This window comes from Emydura macquarii, unplaced genomic scaffold, assembly GCF_026122565.2.
Source record: "Emydura macquarii macquarii isolate MOO-44397 ecotype Brisbane River unplaced genomic scaffold, CSIRO-AGI_Emac_v2 contig_1451, whole genome shotgun sequence".
Taxonomy (NCBI): Eukaryota; Metazoa; Chordata; order Testudines; family Chelidae; genus Emydura; species Emydura macquarii.
The window spans coordinates 24,844,059-24,862,689 of NW_027131588.1; the positions used below are offsets into that span (position 1 = coordinate 24,844,059).

Sequence of the window (18,631 nt, forward strand, 5' to 3'; positions counted from 1 at the left end):
TCGATCAGTTTTTCCTTTTTGATAAAGCAATTTTAAGAAGTGGGTTTTTTCTTCTGTTACCCTTGCTAGGTATTGTAAGAAGTGCTTGCCTTAAAACTTAAAAATTAAGGAGAAGAGTGGCAGCAGTGTCAAAATCCAGTATCCTGGTATTGTGACTGTACTGAAGTCAGCAGTTGCTGAGTGCATCTCTGCTAATCCGCTCTGGAAACTGTTCAATTTTAAAAACAAATTTGAAGAAATATTTTCATTAAAATGGTAAAAATAGTAAAATTCTTCTGAAGCTTATGCATGTCTGATATTACTGAAGTCTTTTTTTCTGCGAGTTGCAGGAAGGAGAGACTTCTTTGTCCAACTTACTTATTGTGTGTGGTGATCATGGGATGTCCGAAACAGGCAGTCATGGAGGTTCCTCAGAGGAAGAAGTACACACACCTTTGCTGTTTATCAGCTCTGCTTTTGAAAAGAGAAATAGTAAGTTTCACAGATCCTAGTGAGTGCCCCTTCCTGACCACCCACTAGGACTGCTGTGAGTGGAATCCAAGCTTCTGTGCTCTGGATTCTCAGGGGTGTGTGAAACTTTGGTGCCTGAATGAATTGTCCTAGCTTCTTTAGGCACAGCATTCTCCCTTCAGGGTCCCCAGTACACCCTTCTCCCAGAACTCCACCCAAGCTTTTGGTTTACACTTTTCAGTCTATGCACACTCTTCAGTCTATCCACTTTATGCTCTTTATATTTAATCATGTAAAGCATAGAGTAGGATATTTTATTGTTGTGTGATCTGTAATTGCAATGTCCCTCATGTCACCCTTCTCTTGGGAGACCATCTGTTTGTTCTGACAGTCAGGCAGGCATTGCTTGCCTTGCCCGGTTAGTAGTCTCCCTCATTTTATTCTAATGTGAGATGGCATGGTACTCTCCCCCTACCAGCCTCAGTTCACCCTCTGAGTCCCTTCATGGACTCCTGCTGGGGTCCCCTGCTTCTTTTGTTCTGCCTTTAGCTAATTTTCCATAGCTCTCAAACCCCCTTTCCTTTAGACAAGGGGAAGAAGTGTCTTCCAGCTAGATTAAACCTTGTCCCAAGGTATTTTACTCTGAATAGATGATCGTTGAGTGCTGATCACTCGCTGTTGTCTCTGGTTAATCTTGCTAATTCATGGTGGATTCACAATCATCTATCTTTTCTGAGACACTGTAACTTCATGACACAATTTTATAAAATATCCACAGTTCAGAAGTGGTATAGACGGAGCCCCCAATTTGTCACAGTAATGATTGAAGAATTTGTCTTTTATAGTACAAAAAAGTCTATTCAGAACTATACAATTGTAGGTAATTTTTAAACAGTCTTTTAGAATATACTTTCATCTCTAGTTTAGTTCATAATGGCTCTAAACTTTCACATTCAAAGCTTTGTTAAACATTGGTGTAGCTCGTTAAGTTACATAAGACACTTTCTCTTTACATAAAGTTTAACAAAGTTTTGTGTTTGTAGAGAAATAAACTGTAATGCATTGTTTGGCTTTGTGTATTTATTGTCCTTGGTGTGCATTAATGTCCTGCTAAAATATGACCTCTGTGTTTTAGCTTCTGAGTTCACTAGCTGTTTTCCATGTGACCATCACTTTAGCACCAACTAACTTCTGAAAGGATTCAGGAGTCTATTAAAGGGTTCTTTTCTAGGGAGGTGGGCTGATTACTGGCTATTTGGAGATGAGATTAGGCAACAGGGGATGGATCGCTTGATGATGACCTGTTCTGTTCATTCCCTCTGAAGCACCTGGCATTGGCCACTGTCAGAAGACAGGTTACTGGGCTGGATGGACCATTGGTTTGATCCAGTATGGCCATTCTTATGTAAGATTGGAACTGAATTCCTGCTTGACATAAGTTCTTCCCAACCTTGCCTTACTCTGAAAACATCTTCCTGCCCTTCCTTTGTGCTCCATCTCCCCAGCTCAGTGATGGGGGTAGTAAATGTCCATTTTCAGTGCTGAGTGGGAGGACTAAAGACTGGAAAAGTGGTCTTAGAGAGAGAAGTGAAGCTCTTGATTTGGAGGGGCAAGAGGTTGAGATACTGAAAATGTGGATGCCTGTTTCCAGTCTCTCTGCAGAGTGCTGAGCATGAGTGTAGTCATTCTATTGGTCAAGTTTCTCATTGCACAGCAGTGAAGGTTTTCTGGTTGACACCACATTCCATTGTGTTCTGTGCATTAGTCCATAGTAAGAGGAAAAGGGAGGCAGTGGCAGTGGCTTGTTTGTGTTTAAAATATATTTATTCTGTGGTTTGTATAACTTTTAATTACATTAAAACACTTTTTGTCCAAATAATTAAATGAGGTTACAGTGAGGTACATTTGCTTTTCCATATAGCTCTGTCCCTTGCTCCCTGGCCTACCCCCACCCATTTGCTATCACCTCTGACTTTTTTGCTTTTAAATCTTGCCCTCAGACACTGGGCTAGGCTCTCTTGCTGGAGGTTACTTCAGCACTGCCAAATATCGCAACCTGAAAACTGTGGGAACGCCGTGCTCTCTTCACTCTCCAGCCTGGGCTGTCCCTCACAGTGCCTTGCTAATGACAATCAGCAAGCCCCTCCAGGTGCTGTTATCACCTAGCCCAACAGCATGCAGAGCACCACACTCCGCTAGATCGCATGAATGTTAACCTGGATTGCCTCTCACTCTGTAATGCTGTCAGCAAGCTACACTTACACCACCATCTACAGTCAGAGACACACCCAACTTAGTTATATGAGTGCCTTGCCTAGTCAGTCACGAACCAACAGTAGAGAGGCACCAGCTAATTACCCCTCCACAGCCTGTAAGAACTGCACCAAAAGGAGTCTATCCCCAACATTATATTAATAAGTCCACTCCCCCTTCATTGTGGAGAGGACATGCAACGGCTTTTGTTACTGAGCTAAGGTTTCTAGACCCTCCACTTTGAGACCACACTGGTTGAGATAAAACATTCCAAAATCTCCTTTAACGACACATCATCTGGGTGTCATTTACAATAATATTTTATAACTTCACATGCTGTAGTAGCACATACAATCCAACAGGATATTAATGTTTAGCCAATCAAGACTTTTAAAATACCAAACAAGACCTACTTTGTACAGAACGTATCCTAAGATCTTGGTGAATATGGGATTTTGGGTGTTTTCAGACAAAGGGTGTCACAGGGGATTCAGGTCATGGGGTCCCCAGGTGTGCTAACCAAAGTGATTTCACATTCTTATGTTAATTTGCTCTCCTTTTGGGTTTGTTTACCTTCTATGTAATTGTACATTCATTGTTCTCTGCCTGTAATCCCTAGGACGAGCTGGGTTTGTGCACTGCTTTCCAAACATATTTTAAGAATCTTTTTCCAGCACACACGCAATTTTTTGTACACAATCCATGGATACAATGATTTTTAAGACCAGTGTGTCGCTCATTTACATATACTTTACATGGCACCCTTTAAGTACATATTACGGCAGCCGTGTGTTGGGGACTGTGTGTGTCAGGCCTGATATTAGTTACAGTATCGTGGGCCCTCTGTTGGCATTGCGGGGCTTTTAAAGTCATACCATCAAAGCAAGACTAGAAATGGGAAGAGAACTTCTAGTGCTCTTAGAAGGAGCTATAAGAGTAATAGATATGATAGAGATCTTTTTTTCAGGAAGGGAATTTATTTATAGCAAGACATGGCTTGGGTCCTCTTGTAGACAGGATCATTTAAAGTATCTTTTTAAAATACTGTCATGTAGCTTGCAAGGCGCACACAAGGAAACACTGATAGTTTTCCAAAAAGTCCGAGCCTGACACAGCAAGCATTTAAGCACCCATGTACACACATCAGTAGCACTGATGTGAGTGAAGTTATTCATGTGCTGAAGTGTCTGTGGGATTGGTCCTGAGGCCCTAATCCTGTAAGATGCAGCACACTGATTGTCCCCTGCACAAAGCTGCATTGAAATAGGCATTGAAATAGGCAGGCCTAAATTATGTGGAAGAGCAGAATTGCAGCTTCCTGTTTAAAATCTCTTGTGCTTTTTGCCTAGTAGCATGTTGGGGCCCGCATATTAAGTCTTTGGGTGTCACTGCAATACAAGTAAGCTTCCTGAAAATGATGAATATACATTATTTGAAATGATTATTACTCTCAGGATGTTTTTAATCAAAGAATAGTTTACAGTTCATGCACACTTCAGTGAATGTCGCCTCCAACTTGCTAGTGTTTTATATAGTACAGGCGTTGTCAAACACTTTCATAATGTGGATCACAACTTAATTCAGAGATGGTCTCATGGTCCACCCTGTCCTATTCATAATTGCATGCATGCTTGTTAAAACGACAATAATCACTAATGTGGAAGAGTAATGATACTTAAGAATTTAATAGCACTCTTGCTGTCTTTGCTGGAAAGGAGGGTTTTTTTGAACATATGCTTGTTTGGGAATGCTTGATCTAGTGCACAGGAACAAATTTGGAGACTACAAGCTTTCAGCTCTGCATATGAATAATTTTTTAATGTAAATATTTCTCCTCCTTATTCTAGGTCCTTTAAAACATCCTGAACTTGTGCAACAGACAGACCTAGCTGCCACTTTGGCAATAGGTCTTGGCCTGCCAATTTCAAGAAACAGTGTCGGGAATATTATACTCTCTGTTGTAGAAGGGAAAACAATGAGAGAACAACTAAGGTTCTTGCATTTAAATGGGTTCCAGCTTAGCAGACTACTTCAGGAGAACATGCCTACATATGAAAAAGGTAAGTTAATTAAAGTTCTTTTTCTGGTATTTAGCAGTGTCGTGTTTCTCTGTGAACAGGAGCTAGTTAAACTTCAGTTTGAGGTTTTTTAGGAACAAGAACACAATGCGTCTCTACAAACTGATAGCTCAGTCCTGGTGAGTTCTGAGAACCGTTTATGCTAAGTTAAATGTATTAGTGTTTTGTTATTGTGTGCCATTTTAAATTAAGGATCATAAATATGGGGTCAAGCTTCTAGGCCAAAGACATGATCAAATAAAGTAGGCATTTCAAGTAAATTCAGGTGTTCCATGATATGTAAATCCATGAATGAGGCAATCTGTGTCAAGGCTACTGACTTCCTTATAATTAAAGAAATAATACCAAACTTAACACGTTTAGTCTTGTGATAGCACGTTTCTTTGCATCTCGTAAGCTGTATCGTGAAATCTCTTTACAAGAGCTGCTTTTGAGTAATAGAAAATCCATGCCATGCTGCCCATTTTAAAGAAGTTTAATGGAAATCCTGGGAAATAGTGGTGAGCCCCACCTTAATTATTTTTACTTGTAGAGGATTGGGGTCTATCTTGTAACACCCTCCTCCCACCAGATCAGGTTTTGCTTTTGCTGAGCCAGCTCACTCCCTAGGGCAGCTCTGTCTGAGCTCTCAAGGAATCCATGGAAATAGTTTTGAGCAGGGCTGGTTGTTTTATTTTAAGCTGTCCTAACAAAATAAATCAAAATCTCTCACAGGCTGTTCCCTCAAAAGTCTGTGCAGGCCAAGTTGTCCCTTTCCCAAGTCTGTGCCTCACACCGATAACTTTAGAAACCCCAAGTTTCCTGGCTCTTACCTCAGAGCCTGAGCAGTAAATGATTTCAGACCATCTTCCTTCTGTCTATTTGGTTTCTGGAGTGATTCCTTCCTGCAGTAGCTCCAGCAGCCTGGTGAGGCCTCATTTGGAGTACTGTGTCCAGTTGTGGGCCCCCCACTGCAGAAAGGATGTGGGCAAATTGGAAAGAGTCCAGCGGAGGGCAACAAAAATGATTAGGGGGCTGGAGCACAGGACTTTTGAGGAGAGGCTGAGGGAACTAGGCTTGTTCAGTCTACAGAAGAGAAGAATGAGGGGGGAATTGATAGCGGCCTTTAACTACCTGAAAGGGGGTTCCAGGGAGGATGGAGTTGGGTTGTTCTCAGTGGTGGTAGATGACAGAACTAGGAGCAATGGTCTCAAGTTGCAGTGGGGAAGGTCTAGGAACATTAGGAAAAACGTTTTCACTAGGAGGGTGGTGAAGCACTGGAAAGGATTACCTAGGGAGGTGGTGGAATCTCCATCCTTAGAGGTTTATCAGGTGTGGCTTGACAAAGCCCTGGCTGGGATGGTTTAGGGTTGGTCCTGGTTTGAGCAGGGGGTTGGACCAGATGATCTCCTGAGGTCCTTTCCAACCCTAATCTTCTAGGATTCTATAATTAAACCCTATTTGGATACTCTAGCAGAATAGGTGTTAGCATAGATTGGGGAAAGGTTAACAAACGGAGTTCAGGGATTGACATTAGGACCGCATTTGAATATATTAACTTGTGCTGCAGAGCTTCTCTTCTCACCCAGCACAAATGGATACTCTCTCTGACCTTGGAATTTGGAGGCAGTCCATGTTGTTGGAGGCTCCAGGACACCTAGCCTTTTCAGCTCAGGACACCAGAATTTCTGCTACAGGTGATGCAACAAGCTGGTTGTGTCTCCCAACACTTGTCTTATACTGAATTTTCATTCATTTTTGTGCTGTAGCAACTTCATTTCCATTTCTAGCTTTGCAGTGCGTCTTCTGAGCAGAGGAATGAAATGAAGTTGCTTAGGGTGGGAAAGTGACGAGGAAAGGGTTTAAACCCTGATTTTTATGCCACTTCTCATTAATATAAATTGCTGCTAGAAGCACAACACTGGAGGAATCAGGGGGCAGAGCTTCACACCACACTATCAGGGAAACCATGTAAGCATGGAGCCAGGCTTATGTAGTCAGGCCATAGCATGGCGTCTAGCCCCAAGAACTACTGTTGACAGCTTTTTAGCATCCATAGAGTGAGCTATGCTGTACTGCTCACCTAAAACTGTCTCCAAAACCAAATATTAAATTACAATGTTAATTAAAAATTAAGAAAGTTCATGCGTCTTGTAAACTTAAGGTTGGTGCAGTAGTAGCTACACCAGTGAGGAACAGTCAGACCTTCAGAAGGGCGCTTCCTTCTCACAGAAAGTCTATAGACCATCAGAGTGAGGACAATACACAGAAATTTCAAGGCCTCCACTAGCTTTTCAGACTTAGATCTTTAATCTGTACTTGATAAAGAAAACCTACTTGATGGCAAGCAAGTGGCTCCTCATCTAGGGGTACAGTCCTTGCTTGTAGTTTGAGGTCTCTGATTTGACCAGAATGCGAATCCTTGATGTGACTTTCAACAGGAGCAATGGCTCTTAACTCTGACCACAAGGAAGCCGGGTTAAAGCCTTGAACACCATCAGTTATCCTGAACAGGTAACCTGTGCATCCAATTTTACAAATATGAGTATGTTTGGAGAAACATTAAAGAAATTAGTAGCTGAGAATACGTAGAGGCTTCAGTCATCATTGTCAAAGGAGCATAGCGATCTGTTGGTTGCTACCAACATCTAGGGTGTTTAAGAAGAGATGACTCCCCTGGCCGAGGGGAGAAAACTGAAACTCTCAAGGAAATCTAGATTTTTTTTTCCGTTCCAAACCAACAAAATCCTCAGCATGACAAAGGCAAAGGGGACATTTGTGTATGAGACTTTATCATTCTTGTACACGATGCTTTGTTTTGACCTACCCTCTGCACTCAGTCTTATGAAATGGCAGGTAGTCACAACAAGGCTCTGGTCACAAGTTTTGCATCTATACTCATTCATGGACAAAAAGCTAGTCAGTGCCAAGTCCAGAGAAACAGATCCATTCATAACTTGCTAGCTATTGGAAAGGATTCGAACACAGCCGTTCAAAATAAAAAACTTTTTGACTCTAGTGCAGAGAATTGCTCACTTCAGGACTCAAAACAGGCACGACCCTGGCCCAGTGTGTAATTTGTGATGAAAGAGGTACCAGGGCTCAAGCCATTTTTTTCTTTTCATAACTGGCATGGCAAACCAAGTGGTGCTGAGGCTATGACCTACCAAACCTAGAGGTGCTTGGGCTCAGTCCTGGCATAAGTTAAACACTGCTCTGGCCATAGTTATACCATCACGGTAAAGATTTACAAAGAACCAAAGCCTCTTTGGTATCAAAGTCACTTCTTCATCTGCAACCAGTTATCTCCAGTGGCTGGAGAGCTGGTGCTATGCATCAGTATTATCTCCTGAATGGGCTTTCTCAGTGTGCTTGCAGAAATTCCTCCAGAGGACATGGAAGCATTCTTCAGAGGCAATGCTAAATTCGGTGTCATTGGTGGATCACATCCAAATGGGTCTTTGTGAGCAGGCAAGAACAAATGTGCTGAAAGCCAGTCCAGTTTTCACTCTTGTCCAATGCATGCGTACTCACTTTGGAAACCAGAATTGGAGGGTGGAGAACATTCCGAGAATACAAATTCCCCAAATCTGGGTACTCGTCCTTCCACTTACTTTGACAGCTCTATCAGTTGCATGTTTGAACAAAGCATAGACTTGGCCATGCGGGGTCAGACCAGTGGTTCATAGTTCAGTATCCTGTCTGACAGTGACCAGTACCAGCTGCTTCAGAGGAAGGTGCAAGAAATCCTGTAGTTATCCTGCAGTAGTAATCCTGTAGTAATCCTGCAGTTTTGGCATAACTTGCCTAAAGGGAATGTTTCCTCCTCCTCCTCGTTAGAGGTTGGCTTCTGAGCTGAAGCATAAGTATCTGTCCCTCCCAAACCAGGGAGTAACCAAAAGTCAAAGCTGTTTGTGGCAATGGACATTATGCCCCAGGCAGAGAAAGATGCAATGTGTTTCAAGACAGTTCATGCAAAGAGTATAGAAAATAATTCAGGTTTTCTTCCTAATTCACCGCTGGTCCAGAAGGCACTTCTGAGGACTTCAGAGGCAGCCTATGGCACTTCCAGGAAGGACTAGATGACCTTTTGTAGCAGGGCCCCTTCTTTATCAGGACCTGGACTACCTACAGTTAATAGCTTGTATCTTTGTACAGGGCTTTTTGTTGTACAGCAATGGGACCCTGGCCTCTCAGATGATCTAATACAAATAAATAATAACATCAATGTTCTAGTTACTTTGGCTACATTAATTTTTCCAGGATGATTTGATTGAGGTCCTATGACAAAGTACCCTAGAAAAGTGGGTAACAGCCCTTGCTATTCTTAGAGCTTGAGAAACCTTTATGCCCAAGATAAGTTCTTTTTTCCATAATTCCTGGGAAATAATTCTCCCATTTTGTTTCAGCCCTTAGCATGGCTTTAGAAGAGGATGTCATAAATGGGCATTACTAAAGCAATAAAGATTTCAATCATATGAAGTACACACTCCAATTGTTCCTTGTTCATCTCATTCCAACCAAAATGCAATAAGCCGTAAGGCCTCAAAGTTGCAACAGGCAAGATGTTAAAATCTTACAGCAGTTTACATGTTAAACATCTGGGATATAATTCATGGAGGGAATTGGGGCTCAGTTTTCAAGATACCTGGCAGTGTGGGAGACAGGTCTGAGGCTCATCTGAGGAAGTCTTGCAAGCTAGACTTCCATTCCTCTGTACAGGCATCCTTTGGTAGAAAAAAGTGTGACCGTATTGGTTCACAAATACTTCCTTAAATTACAAGGTTTTGCTTTATATGGGGGAACGTCTATTTCTGCTGATAATTCTACCATAATAATGAAGTCTGCTTTATCCCCTACGTCTGTGAATCGCTGCTCACTACTTCCCACTTTGATGAATGAGAAGAGAAGAGAAGCTGTGCAGAAGAATGAGAAATTTCTTACCTGCTTATTTTCTTTCTCTTTGCACGTTCTCTTCTCTTTCAGCCCACTGTGGTAGTCTGGTAAATGACTGGAATACAATTTTTTTCCTTCTAACAGACTTGAAGGCAATTATATATTTAGCTTAGTTAAAGTAATTTCAAGTTGTCTGAATGCTAATAGGTTGCTGGAGGGCTTCTACAGCTTTGGAAGAATTCTTCTAGTGACCTGAGTTGAAGAGTAGGGCTTAGATCTGGAGCCTTGAATACCAAATTGGATCGCCTCTGAATTCTACAGAGGAGATGCATTACTCATTTGTGATGGAGAGAAGCTGCTACCCAAAAATTAGCAGGGGTAAGAAATTTCTCATTCAAGGAGGAGGTTGGTTGTGAGTTGAAGCTTGTGCACACAGTGTTTTGGCCAGTTAAAAACTGATGCCTTGAGTAATTTTAGATGAGGGATATAAATATAAAGTAACACATTTTGTAAAAAGTAGTCTGAACTTTTCTTGCCCCATGAGTCCAAAAGCATTTGAAAGGAATGATCAAGGCGAAGGTAATCAACTGAAAAAAAATCTGTCCAGTGGGTAGCATGAGCAAGAAATGTACTAAATATTATGCTTGGGTGCCTGCAAAAAGAAATATCATCTGGAATGTTAGAGTAGTCTACTTGTAGAACAACATGCCTTCAGCTGGAGTACTGTGTCCTACACTGGTTATTTCACCTTAAAGACAAATGAGAATGAAAAGTGTGTCCTCTTCACATTTTCTTTGAAAAAACCCATAGTCAGAAGGATGGGGGCAGAGGGTGGGCTACACAGTCATAGCAATCTTGCATTAACAAGAACATTACACAAATATTCATCTATATTACATTATGCAAATGTAATGAACAATATGGGGAAGGTAGATTAGGAACTTTCACCTTTTCTCATGCAATCATACTGAAAAGCAGCACAGAAGACATTCTGATAGCTTTACTTTATCGTAAGAGCGTAGGTATCTGAATAACTTGTTGAAGGACAAAGCAATCTTCAAGCTAAAAACCAATTTTCAGTTAAGTTAAAGTTAAATGTTAAATGAAAATTCTGAAACTGAACTGGGGAGTCATGACTTTGAGAGGAAGTGTTAATAGAAACTGACACAGGAGTAATGGAGTGGCTTCTTTTGGAAGAGGAGATCCCAGACAGTGGATAAAGGATTCTGAAAATGAAGTGTCAAGATGGGAAGACAGAAAGAGGAGAAGCTGAAGGGAGCTATAACTAGACATAAACCTGGTTTTAAAATGTAATTATTTAAATTCAGCACCAATGTGGACATAAGAACTAATGGATATAAACTGGCCATCAGGAAGTTTAGACTTGAAATTTAGATGAAAGTTTCTAACCATCAGAGGAGTTAAGTTCTGGAACAGCCTTCCAAGGAGAGCAGTGGGGGCAAAAAACCTAGCTGGCTTCAAGATTCAGCTTGATACATTTATGGATGGGATCATATGATGGGACAGCCTAATTTGGCACTTAACTAATCTTTGACTACTAGTGGTAAATATGTCCAATGGCCTGTCATGGGCTGTTAGATGGGGTGGGTTCTAAATTACTACAGAGAATTCTTTCCAGGTGTCTGGCTGGTGAGTCTTGCCCACATGCTCAGGTTTTAGCTGATCACCATATTTGGGGTAGGAAGGAATTTTGGCATAGGCCCTGGGGGTTTTTAATCTTTCTCTGCAGCATGGGGCACGGGTCCCTTGCTGGTAGATTATCTGGTGGATTCTCCATACTTTGACGTCTTTAAACCATTATTTGAGGACTTCAGTAACTCAGTCATAGGTTAGGGGTCTATTACAGGAGGCGGGGAGGGAGGTTGTGTGGCCTGTGTTGTGCCAGAGGTCAGACTAGATGATCATAATGGTCCCTTCTGACCTTAAAGTCTATGAGGGATTTCTTGAACTGAAAGATGACAGCTGTAGGTTGATGTTGTGCATGAATGCTCACTTCCCAAAATATGCACATAACAAATTAATGACCTGCAATTTGATGATTTTTTTCTGTAAAAAGTAAATAACTGTGTGGGAGTGAACTATTTTGGGAAAATACTAGCTTGCGTAAAGCATGATTGCATTTGCTACAGTGATGAGGAGTTACACCTTAGCCCTAAAACTAAAATGAAACTCTTCAGTAATGGCTAATGTGGACTTTGTTTTAGGTGTGTGAATTAAATGAAAATGTGTTTTGGAGTCAAACAATGGTGAAACTGAAGCCACTTTTTATACTCCCCCCTCTTCTTAGCTCTGTCCAATTTACAATTGATACTGGCTGTCATTGGGCCCGAGGAGTTGTTTTGGCAGCTTGATATCCGCTAGATGCCAGGAAAGCCTAGCCATACTCATGTTGTAGTCTGAGGACGCTTGGTGTAAAGAAAGCTTTGTGCCAGCAAAACATTCCCCTGTGCTTGGAGGAGATTCTTGTCACAGGGGCAGTTTTTGACCAGTGGAGTGCAGTACAAAGCTACTCAATGTAATGGAAGATTTGGCCACTGAGTAATGCTTCATGTGATTACACCCAATAAGCAGAGATCATCTTGGCCTAAGGTCCAGGGAGACTTTGTTCCTCCGTGAATCAAAAGGCCTCTTCAACTCAGAGGCTAAAAGGCTTGTGTACTAAATGAAGCCCAGCTGCCAGCTCCTCCTTCCCACCTGACATTTTTATGCACCTCCCTGAGGGACAGATAATTCTAGCTTTGTCCAGAGAAGCTCACTAGCCCCTGCCTCCCGTTTTTGGCTGAGAGGTTTTATATAGTTTTCCATTAGTGCAGCTCACTGAAGTTAGTTTTAAGTGCAGATTTCTGTAGAATGAACAGTTCTCACTCCAGGGGCAGAATGGACGTAAAGACTTAAGCAATAAAATGGAAAAGATCCAGGAAAGTGGAAGAAAGATGCAAAGAGCATGATGAGAAAGGAAGCTCAGAGTGGGGAGAGTGGGAGTGGGAAGAAATGAGAGCTAAAGATGAATCCTCCATCTGTAGAAGTTTAAAAAAAAATAAGACTGTGAAATTTTCCTACAGTTTATACCGTAAAATAGTGTCTCATGGAGCTTGGTCACAATCTTGTTTTATATAATTCTTTGGGGACCTTGATGTTTCAGCAGAGAAACAAGTGCATACTATAATGTTACTTCAGTTACTTTAGTAGAGCAATCTTCCTGCTTTCAGGAAATGAAATGTCGAGGAAGCATGTATGGTGTTTGAATGAAAGTACCTAATTCTGAGTTAATATGCATAATTACAACCACATTTATAAGGGCTACCTATTGCTTGAATCTTTCCCTTAACCAGGGGATCTGCCAGACATTGAGACAGCACGAGCTGCACATTGGGAGTGCATGTTACGAAATCTAGTAAAATAGAACTTGACATATTCAGTGATCTACAACAAACTGTATTCAGCAGGAGGACCTCAAAGATAAGTGTCTGTCTAAGTGATGTGGAAAAAATAACTTCATCTGAACATACGTGAGCCCAGTGTATTTTAAGGTTATAACCATATCATGATTGCAAATGTAAATGCTTGAACAACCTCCAAAAATTGAAATGAACAAATTCTTCTCTCTGAATATAAATGAGATGTATACATCTTACACCAAAAGTGTTCGATAATTGGGTGACTTTTTTTGTAAATCTGCTTTATCCAATCCACTGTATAGCAGTCAGAATAAAATTTAGCCAGAATTCTTAAGTCTCATTGATCCAGATTTTAATTTAGTGATTACTTTAACCCGTATCTTCTGCTACCATATGTCCACCAGAGTGCTGTTGCTAATGCATTGAATTTAAACATTTTCTTCTATCTTTGCTTGAGAAGGTAGGAGTTACAGAGCCACAATGGCATTAACCTACAGATTAGTTTTTTATATAACTTCTTCAGAACTGGATAGTTTGCAGTTGTCAAATTGTAGTTCCATTTGACTGTTTTTAAAAATAAATTTATTTGAAATAACGAAGATGGAGAATTAATGCTGATATTTTTAAAAAAATCCAGTGCAAAAATATAAACGAACGGTATTGCTCTTAAGCATCAATTAGCAAATGTAGAGTGAAGGTAACTTCATGCTGCCCTTGTATTTGTTAGGTTATGGTTTTGTGTGATCATGTGCTATTTCTCAGCTAAAATACTGTTTGTTTATAAACTTAAATACCTATTTAGCATATTGTGGTGCTATATAGTAGTGTACATAGACTACAAGGGAAAACATACTTTCTATATAAAGAACCCCCATAAGATGGACTAAAATAGCATGTTAGATCTGCAGTACAGTGAAATGGTGTAATATGTGGCTTGGAAAGTTAATTTGCAGGTAGTGAGTGGGAAGCTCTCCCTGGCAAACAAGTGGATCAGAGTCAACAATTTCTGCAGAATTAAAAAAAAAAAAAAAAAAAAAAAAAAAATTCTAGCCTTTATGCTAATGGAGATAAGTTTTCACATGCAAACCAGTGAAGTGTTTTCTTCGGCATCTGGAAGCAGACAACTCCAGTGTCTCTGCTGCTGCTCAAAGCCTTGCCAGGAAGCAACGAAGTGAAATAACTAGACTCTGTTTTATGTCATTACTGATAAGACACATTTGGGCAGCAATGAAACTCTAAAGAATCATGTTGATTTCCTGCTGATGCTGTTTGGGAATGGTATGGGCTGAGAGTCAGTGGAGGGAGAGGAGGCTCCAAAGAAAGTGACTGGTGAAGAAATAGAAGTGGGTCTTTTCCTCACTATTTATGAGAAGGAAAGAGAGAGATTCCTCTCCTTTCCAGCAGCCAACGAGTGCAAGTTCAGACTGACCACACATACTGGACAGGAGCGGATATGAAAGATGCAGCTCTGGTTAAGACATTTTATGGTATCTTGCCAAGCTTCCAGCTTAATTAATCCGTTATTGAATATGATACTCAAGGAGAAAATAGCAGAGGAAAAGTTTAATACCTTTGTAGTATTAAGTCTCAAACCAGGCAATGTGTATAAATGGAGATTTATTTCAGGGTAGAAGTGGCTGTACACACCACATAACAAAATGGCTGACAGTATGATCACCACGATATAATGCCGTCCAAAATCCTTCTAAAGTCTCTCTAGTCTACACTGAAAAATAACGGTGTAAAAAAGGCATTGTGATGATCCATTTGTCATTTTAAGATTCAATATTAAGTAAAGTTTCTAAGTTCAGCCAGTCATGTAGATTGAATCTGGATTTTTCCATTCTCTTGTATTACTGGTCAAAAGGTTCTGCAGACCAAATGAGTACAGTCACTTTTGCAACATTGTCGAACTGGGCTAACAGGAGTAAAAAGTTGTATTAAAAAAACAAAGAATCCTTGTCCCTAAAGTAAGCAGATATGACTGAATATATACAAGGAGCAGAGGAGCTGAATGGGTGAGTGACATTTTACACAATCACTCTTCAGAGTAGAAACGTTCTTTGATTCCAGCTGTGGTAACAGTTTGTACTGGAAGTACTAGTTTCCACTGCAACTGCTGGAATAAACTTGTCTGAAATCATCTGTAATCTTAGATCATACACCAAAAATTTGTGGATGGAGTTCTCAATTTCACATATGTTGGAGGCTCGGGAAAGTACTTTATAAGGTAGTTGTTGAGTCCTAGGGGTAGGGAAAAGACCTCCAAGTCTAACTGCCATTATGGCAAACATTACAGGATCTTTGCTTTGAAATAGCAACTTTAGCCTGGTAGCAGGGACCACATGGACAGTTAGTGTAGAACAGGCTAGTGTGGGGTAGATTTACACTCCAGGTTGTGGTGCACTAATAGTTTGTGTAGACAAGCCCTATATCTTTTACCATTAATGCAACAAGTACTTCCGTTGCTCATCTCAACTGAAATATTCAGTGGATGTTTCCTTGACATCTTATTGTGTGCCTATAAGTTTCTTGAAACATATTTGATGTAACCGAATAAACTAGAACCTTTCCATCGTAAGAGTGGGGAGGAAAACTGGATTTTTAGAGAGTTGTTTAAAATTCAGAGGTAGAGGTGTTGGAACTACAGTCCCAGGAGGAGAGTACTAAAACTCTTACTCAGATGCTTAGAGAGTGTAAATGAATCTTTACAATGGAAAAACTAACAGTTACCTTCTGAGTCTCAAATCTTCCTAAGAGCACCAAGGAAGATGAGTCTTGGAACAACAAATCTCCCGTTCTCCCTGGGAAAGTCCATTTTGTCTTTGCAAATGTCAAATATTTCTTCTTTGAGTCACCTCAGCCTTTGCAGTATTGGTAAGTAGTTCAGCTCTGCTTCCTTTTAAATTATGGTTTGAGAGAACTATTGAGTAGGGCTTGAAAACACAAGTAGCAATTCTGTTTGAAGGGAAGAAACTACAGGGAGCTCGAAAAATATATGACACTTAGTAGCCTGAGGACTAAGCTGTTGTTGGCCAGCGTGGAAAAAACTGTCTTGTCTCTTAATTCAAAACTCTCTTCAAATGGCAAAGATGTATTTTCCTTGTGTACTGCTCACCCTGTACTGAACTTATATTGTCAATCAACTTTATATTATAAATACTTTGAAAGTATAACAGAAATAAGAAATGTAACTTTTTACCCTCTCTGTCTTTACTCCCCTTTGTCTTTTCCTGTAACAGAACATTTGTATTACAATCTGTTGGAACTGCCAGACACTATCGAACAGTGCCTGGCACAGTGGGGTTCCAAACAGCCTCAGGCCCAAGTGCTGACAAACTAAATGCCCAAGACAAGGGATGGAGGATCACCCCCATTTTATAGATGGGGAATTGAAGCATAGGTTAAGTGACTTGTCCAAGGTTACACAGCAAGTCTGTGGATCCAGGAATTAAACCCAGGTCTCCTGTGTTTCAGTTCAGTTTCCTATCTACAAGGCCGTCCTTCCTGCATCATGTCATTTCATTCCTGTTTTGTCTTCAGTGTTAGTTTCTCTGCCCTTTGTGTCCCTCTTCCTACATAGTTTTTGACCTGCTCTGTTTTCTGAATCATATCCGTGGCCTGCTAAAGACTGCTGTGTGTGTGTCTGGCAAAAAGAAGTATCTTTTAGCTTGGCTAAAAGGGGCAAGGGAGGATTCTCCCAGCGTGAGATGAATCCTCTGGTCTAGGATTGCTGTAGCTCTTAAACCACACCCCCACCTGGCCTCTGGGGCAAAGGGCTTGGCTAGAAGAAAGTGGGCATGGCCAAGGCATTCCAACACATTGCTGGCCGTAGGCAGCCAGCATAGTGTGGAGCCTGACTGGCGACCAAACACACCAGGATCGGGGCGCATAAGGGTGATGTAAAAAGTCACATTCCCCCCAAGTCTTTCCCAACCTGCTGCACTGGGGACAGGAAGGCTGGATCCCAGGATCTGGTCCTTTGTCTCCTTTCTTCTCCCACTGCCTCTCACCCATGTTTCCCCCTGTGACAGAGTGCTGGCTGAGAACTGAAGGTTAAGCCAGCCCTCTGCCCCTGGAGCTCTAATCAAAGGGGAGTGGAGCCAGCTGAGTGAGCCTGTGGGGACTGGGCTAACAGGGAGCAGCCATTACACTCTTTAAACCAGCTCTGTAAAGGCTGCCAGGAAGGAGCTCAAGGGGGGCTCACCAGCGACTCTCAGTGGGGAGATAGCAGGAGCAGCAGGAGGAAGGAAGGGGTGAGTGGTCAGCCTAGGGGGCAGAAGCCTCAGTTGGAGGCGAGCTGCCCTGAGTGAGGGGCTGGGACTGTGCGGCCCCTGAGCCCGGACTGTGCTTGTAAATAGTTGGTGGTGGGGAAAAAGCCTGTAAATAAAAAGCATTAGTGGGAGCACGAAGCTGCGATCTGCGCTGGTGTGTGGGACAGAGGACCTGAGCAGCAGGGGGCCTGTGCGAACCTGCTACACCCCTCAACACCATGCTCTTTTCTTTTTTTGTCCCATTAATCTCATCCTCGCACCCATCCTTTCACATCAACCCTGTATCTCTAGAACTTGAATATTTTACCAGATATCCAGGGGATTAAAATTTACTAGCTGAAGACTGATACAAAATATAGGATGACCACTGTCCAGAGACAATGACCAGGTGAGAAATAAACTTCTGCTAGCTGCTTGAAGGGAGAGCATGTTTGAGGCCTGTATCTTTCCTATCAGACTTTCACCGATGAGTTTGTGGTACGCTTGAAGCAACACCCTCTGACTTCTGGAAGGTAGAAGGAACAATATTTTCCTTTAACAGCTTGGCAGTTGTGTAGAGGTATGTCTGCCACCCTACCTGTTCCTGAGATTTCTAGCTTCTGAGAGCGGTTACAGTTTCTCCAATATGATTTTTCCTGCAGCTTCTGTTTGAGTCTCTCATGCCAGCTCTTGCCTTTGCTACTGCTCATAGCTTTTCAGTCATTTGACTTTTGCTTACAGGGTTCTGAATAGCAACAGTCTTCACTTCTGCAGCTTGACAAACATAAGGAGGAGCAGAGGCACAGGGTCTGTGTGCAGACTTAGGAGGGGTACAGTTTGTCAGCTCACGTTTGGAAACTTACCTTTGCCACCATAAGTGTTAGAAACTTCCTTTTTAAAACGAAACCTTACATTCTACAGAAGATGTGGGTGCTTACCTGATAAAGCTTCTTACTTCCCTTAGGGTATGTTGAATCTTAAGGTCTTCAAAATGCATGTTTTCCTGGCCATTGCTTGTGCAAAAACCAGTGTCTCTGAAAACTGCCCCTAAACCAGTTTTGTTGGGGATTGTTGCTAAAGGTTTTTTTCCTTCAAAAATTTGATTTGCTGAGATTTGTTTTACTTGATGATACTAGAAATTCTACTGGCATTAGCTAAGAAAGGGACTAAAGAAGTTTAGCCTATTTAGTTCATCCAAGAGACTTTAAGAGATGACTTGACTACAGATTGTAAGTACCTATATGGGTAGAAGACTTGATAGATGGCTCTTTAATTTATCAGGCATAAGATTCAGTTGCTGGAA

At 41.4% G+C, this 18,631-nt stretch overlaps 1 protein-coding gene across 4 annotated transcripts in view; it reads left to right on the forward strand.

Moving 5' to 3' along the window:
- The window catches only part of PIGG (phosphatidylinositol glycan anchor biosynthesis class G (EMM blood group)), a 90,074-nt gene that overhangs the window by 21,215 nt on the left and 50,228 nt on the right, over positions 1–18,631 (forward strand). For 3 of the 4 annotated variants that reach the window (XM_067553406.1, XM_067553408.1, XM_067553409.1), the window contains exons 5-6: positions 330–471; positions 4,551–4,763. In XM_067553406.1, coding sequence (XP_067409507.1) covers positions 330–471; positions 4,551–4,763 — 355 coding nt within the window. Of the gene's footprint in view, positions 1–329; positions 472–4,550; positions 4,764–13,009; positions 16,947–18,631 lie in introns of those variants that run through there. The other variant, XM_067553410.1, reaches the window with a different exon arrangement.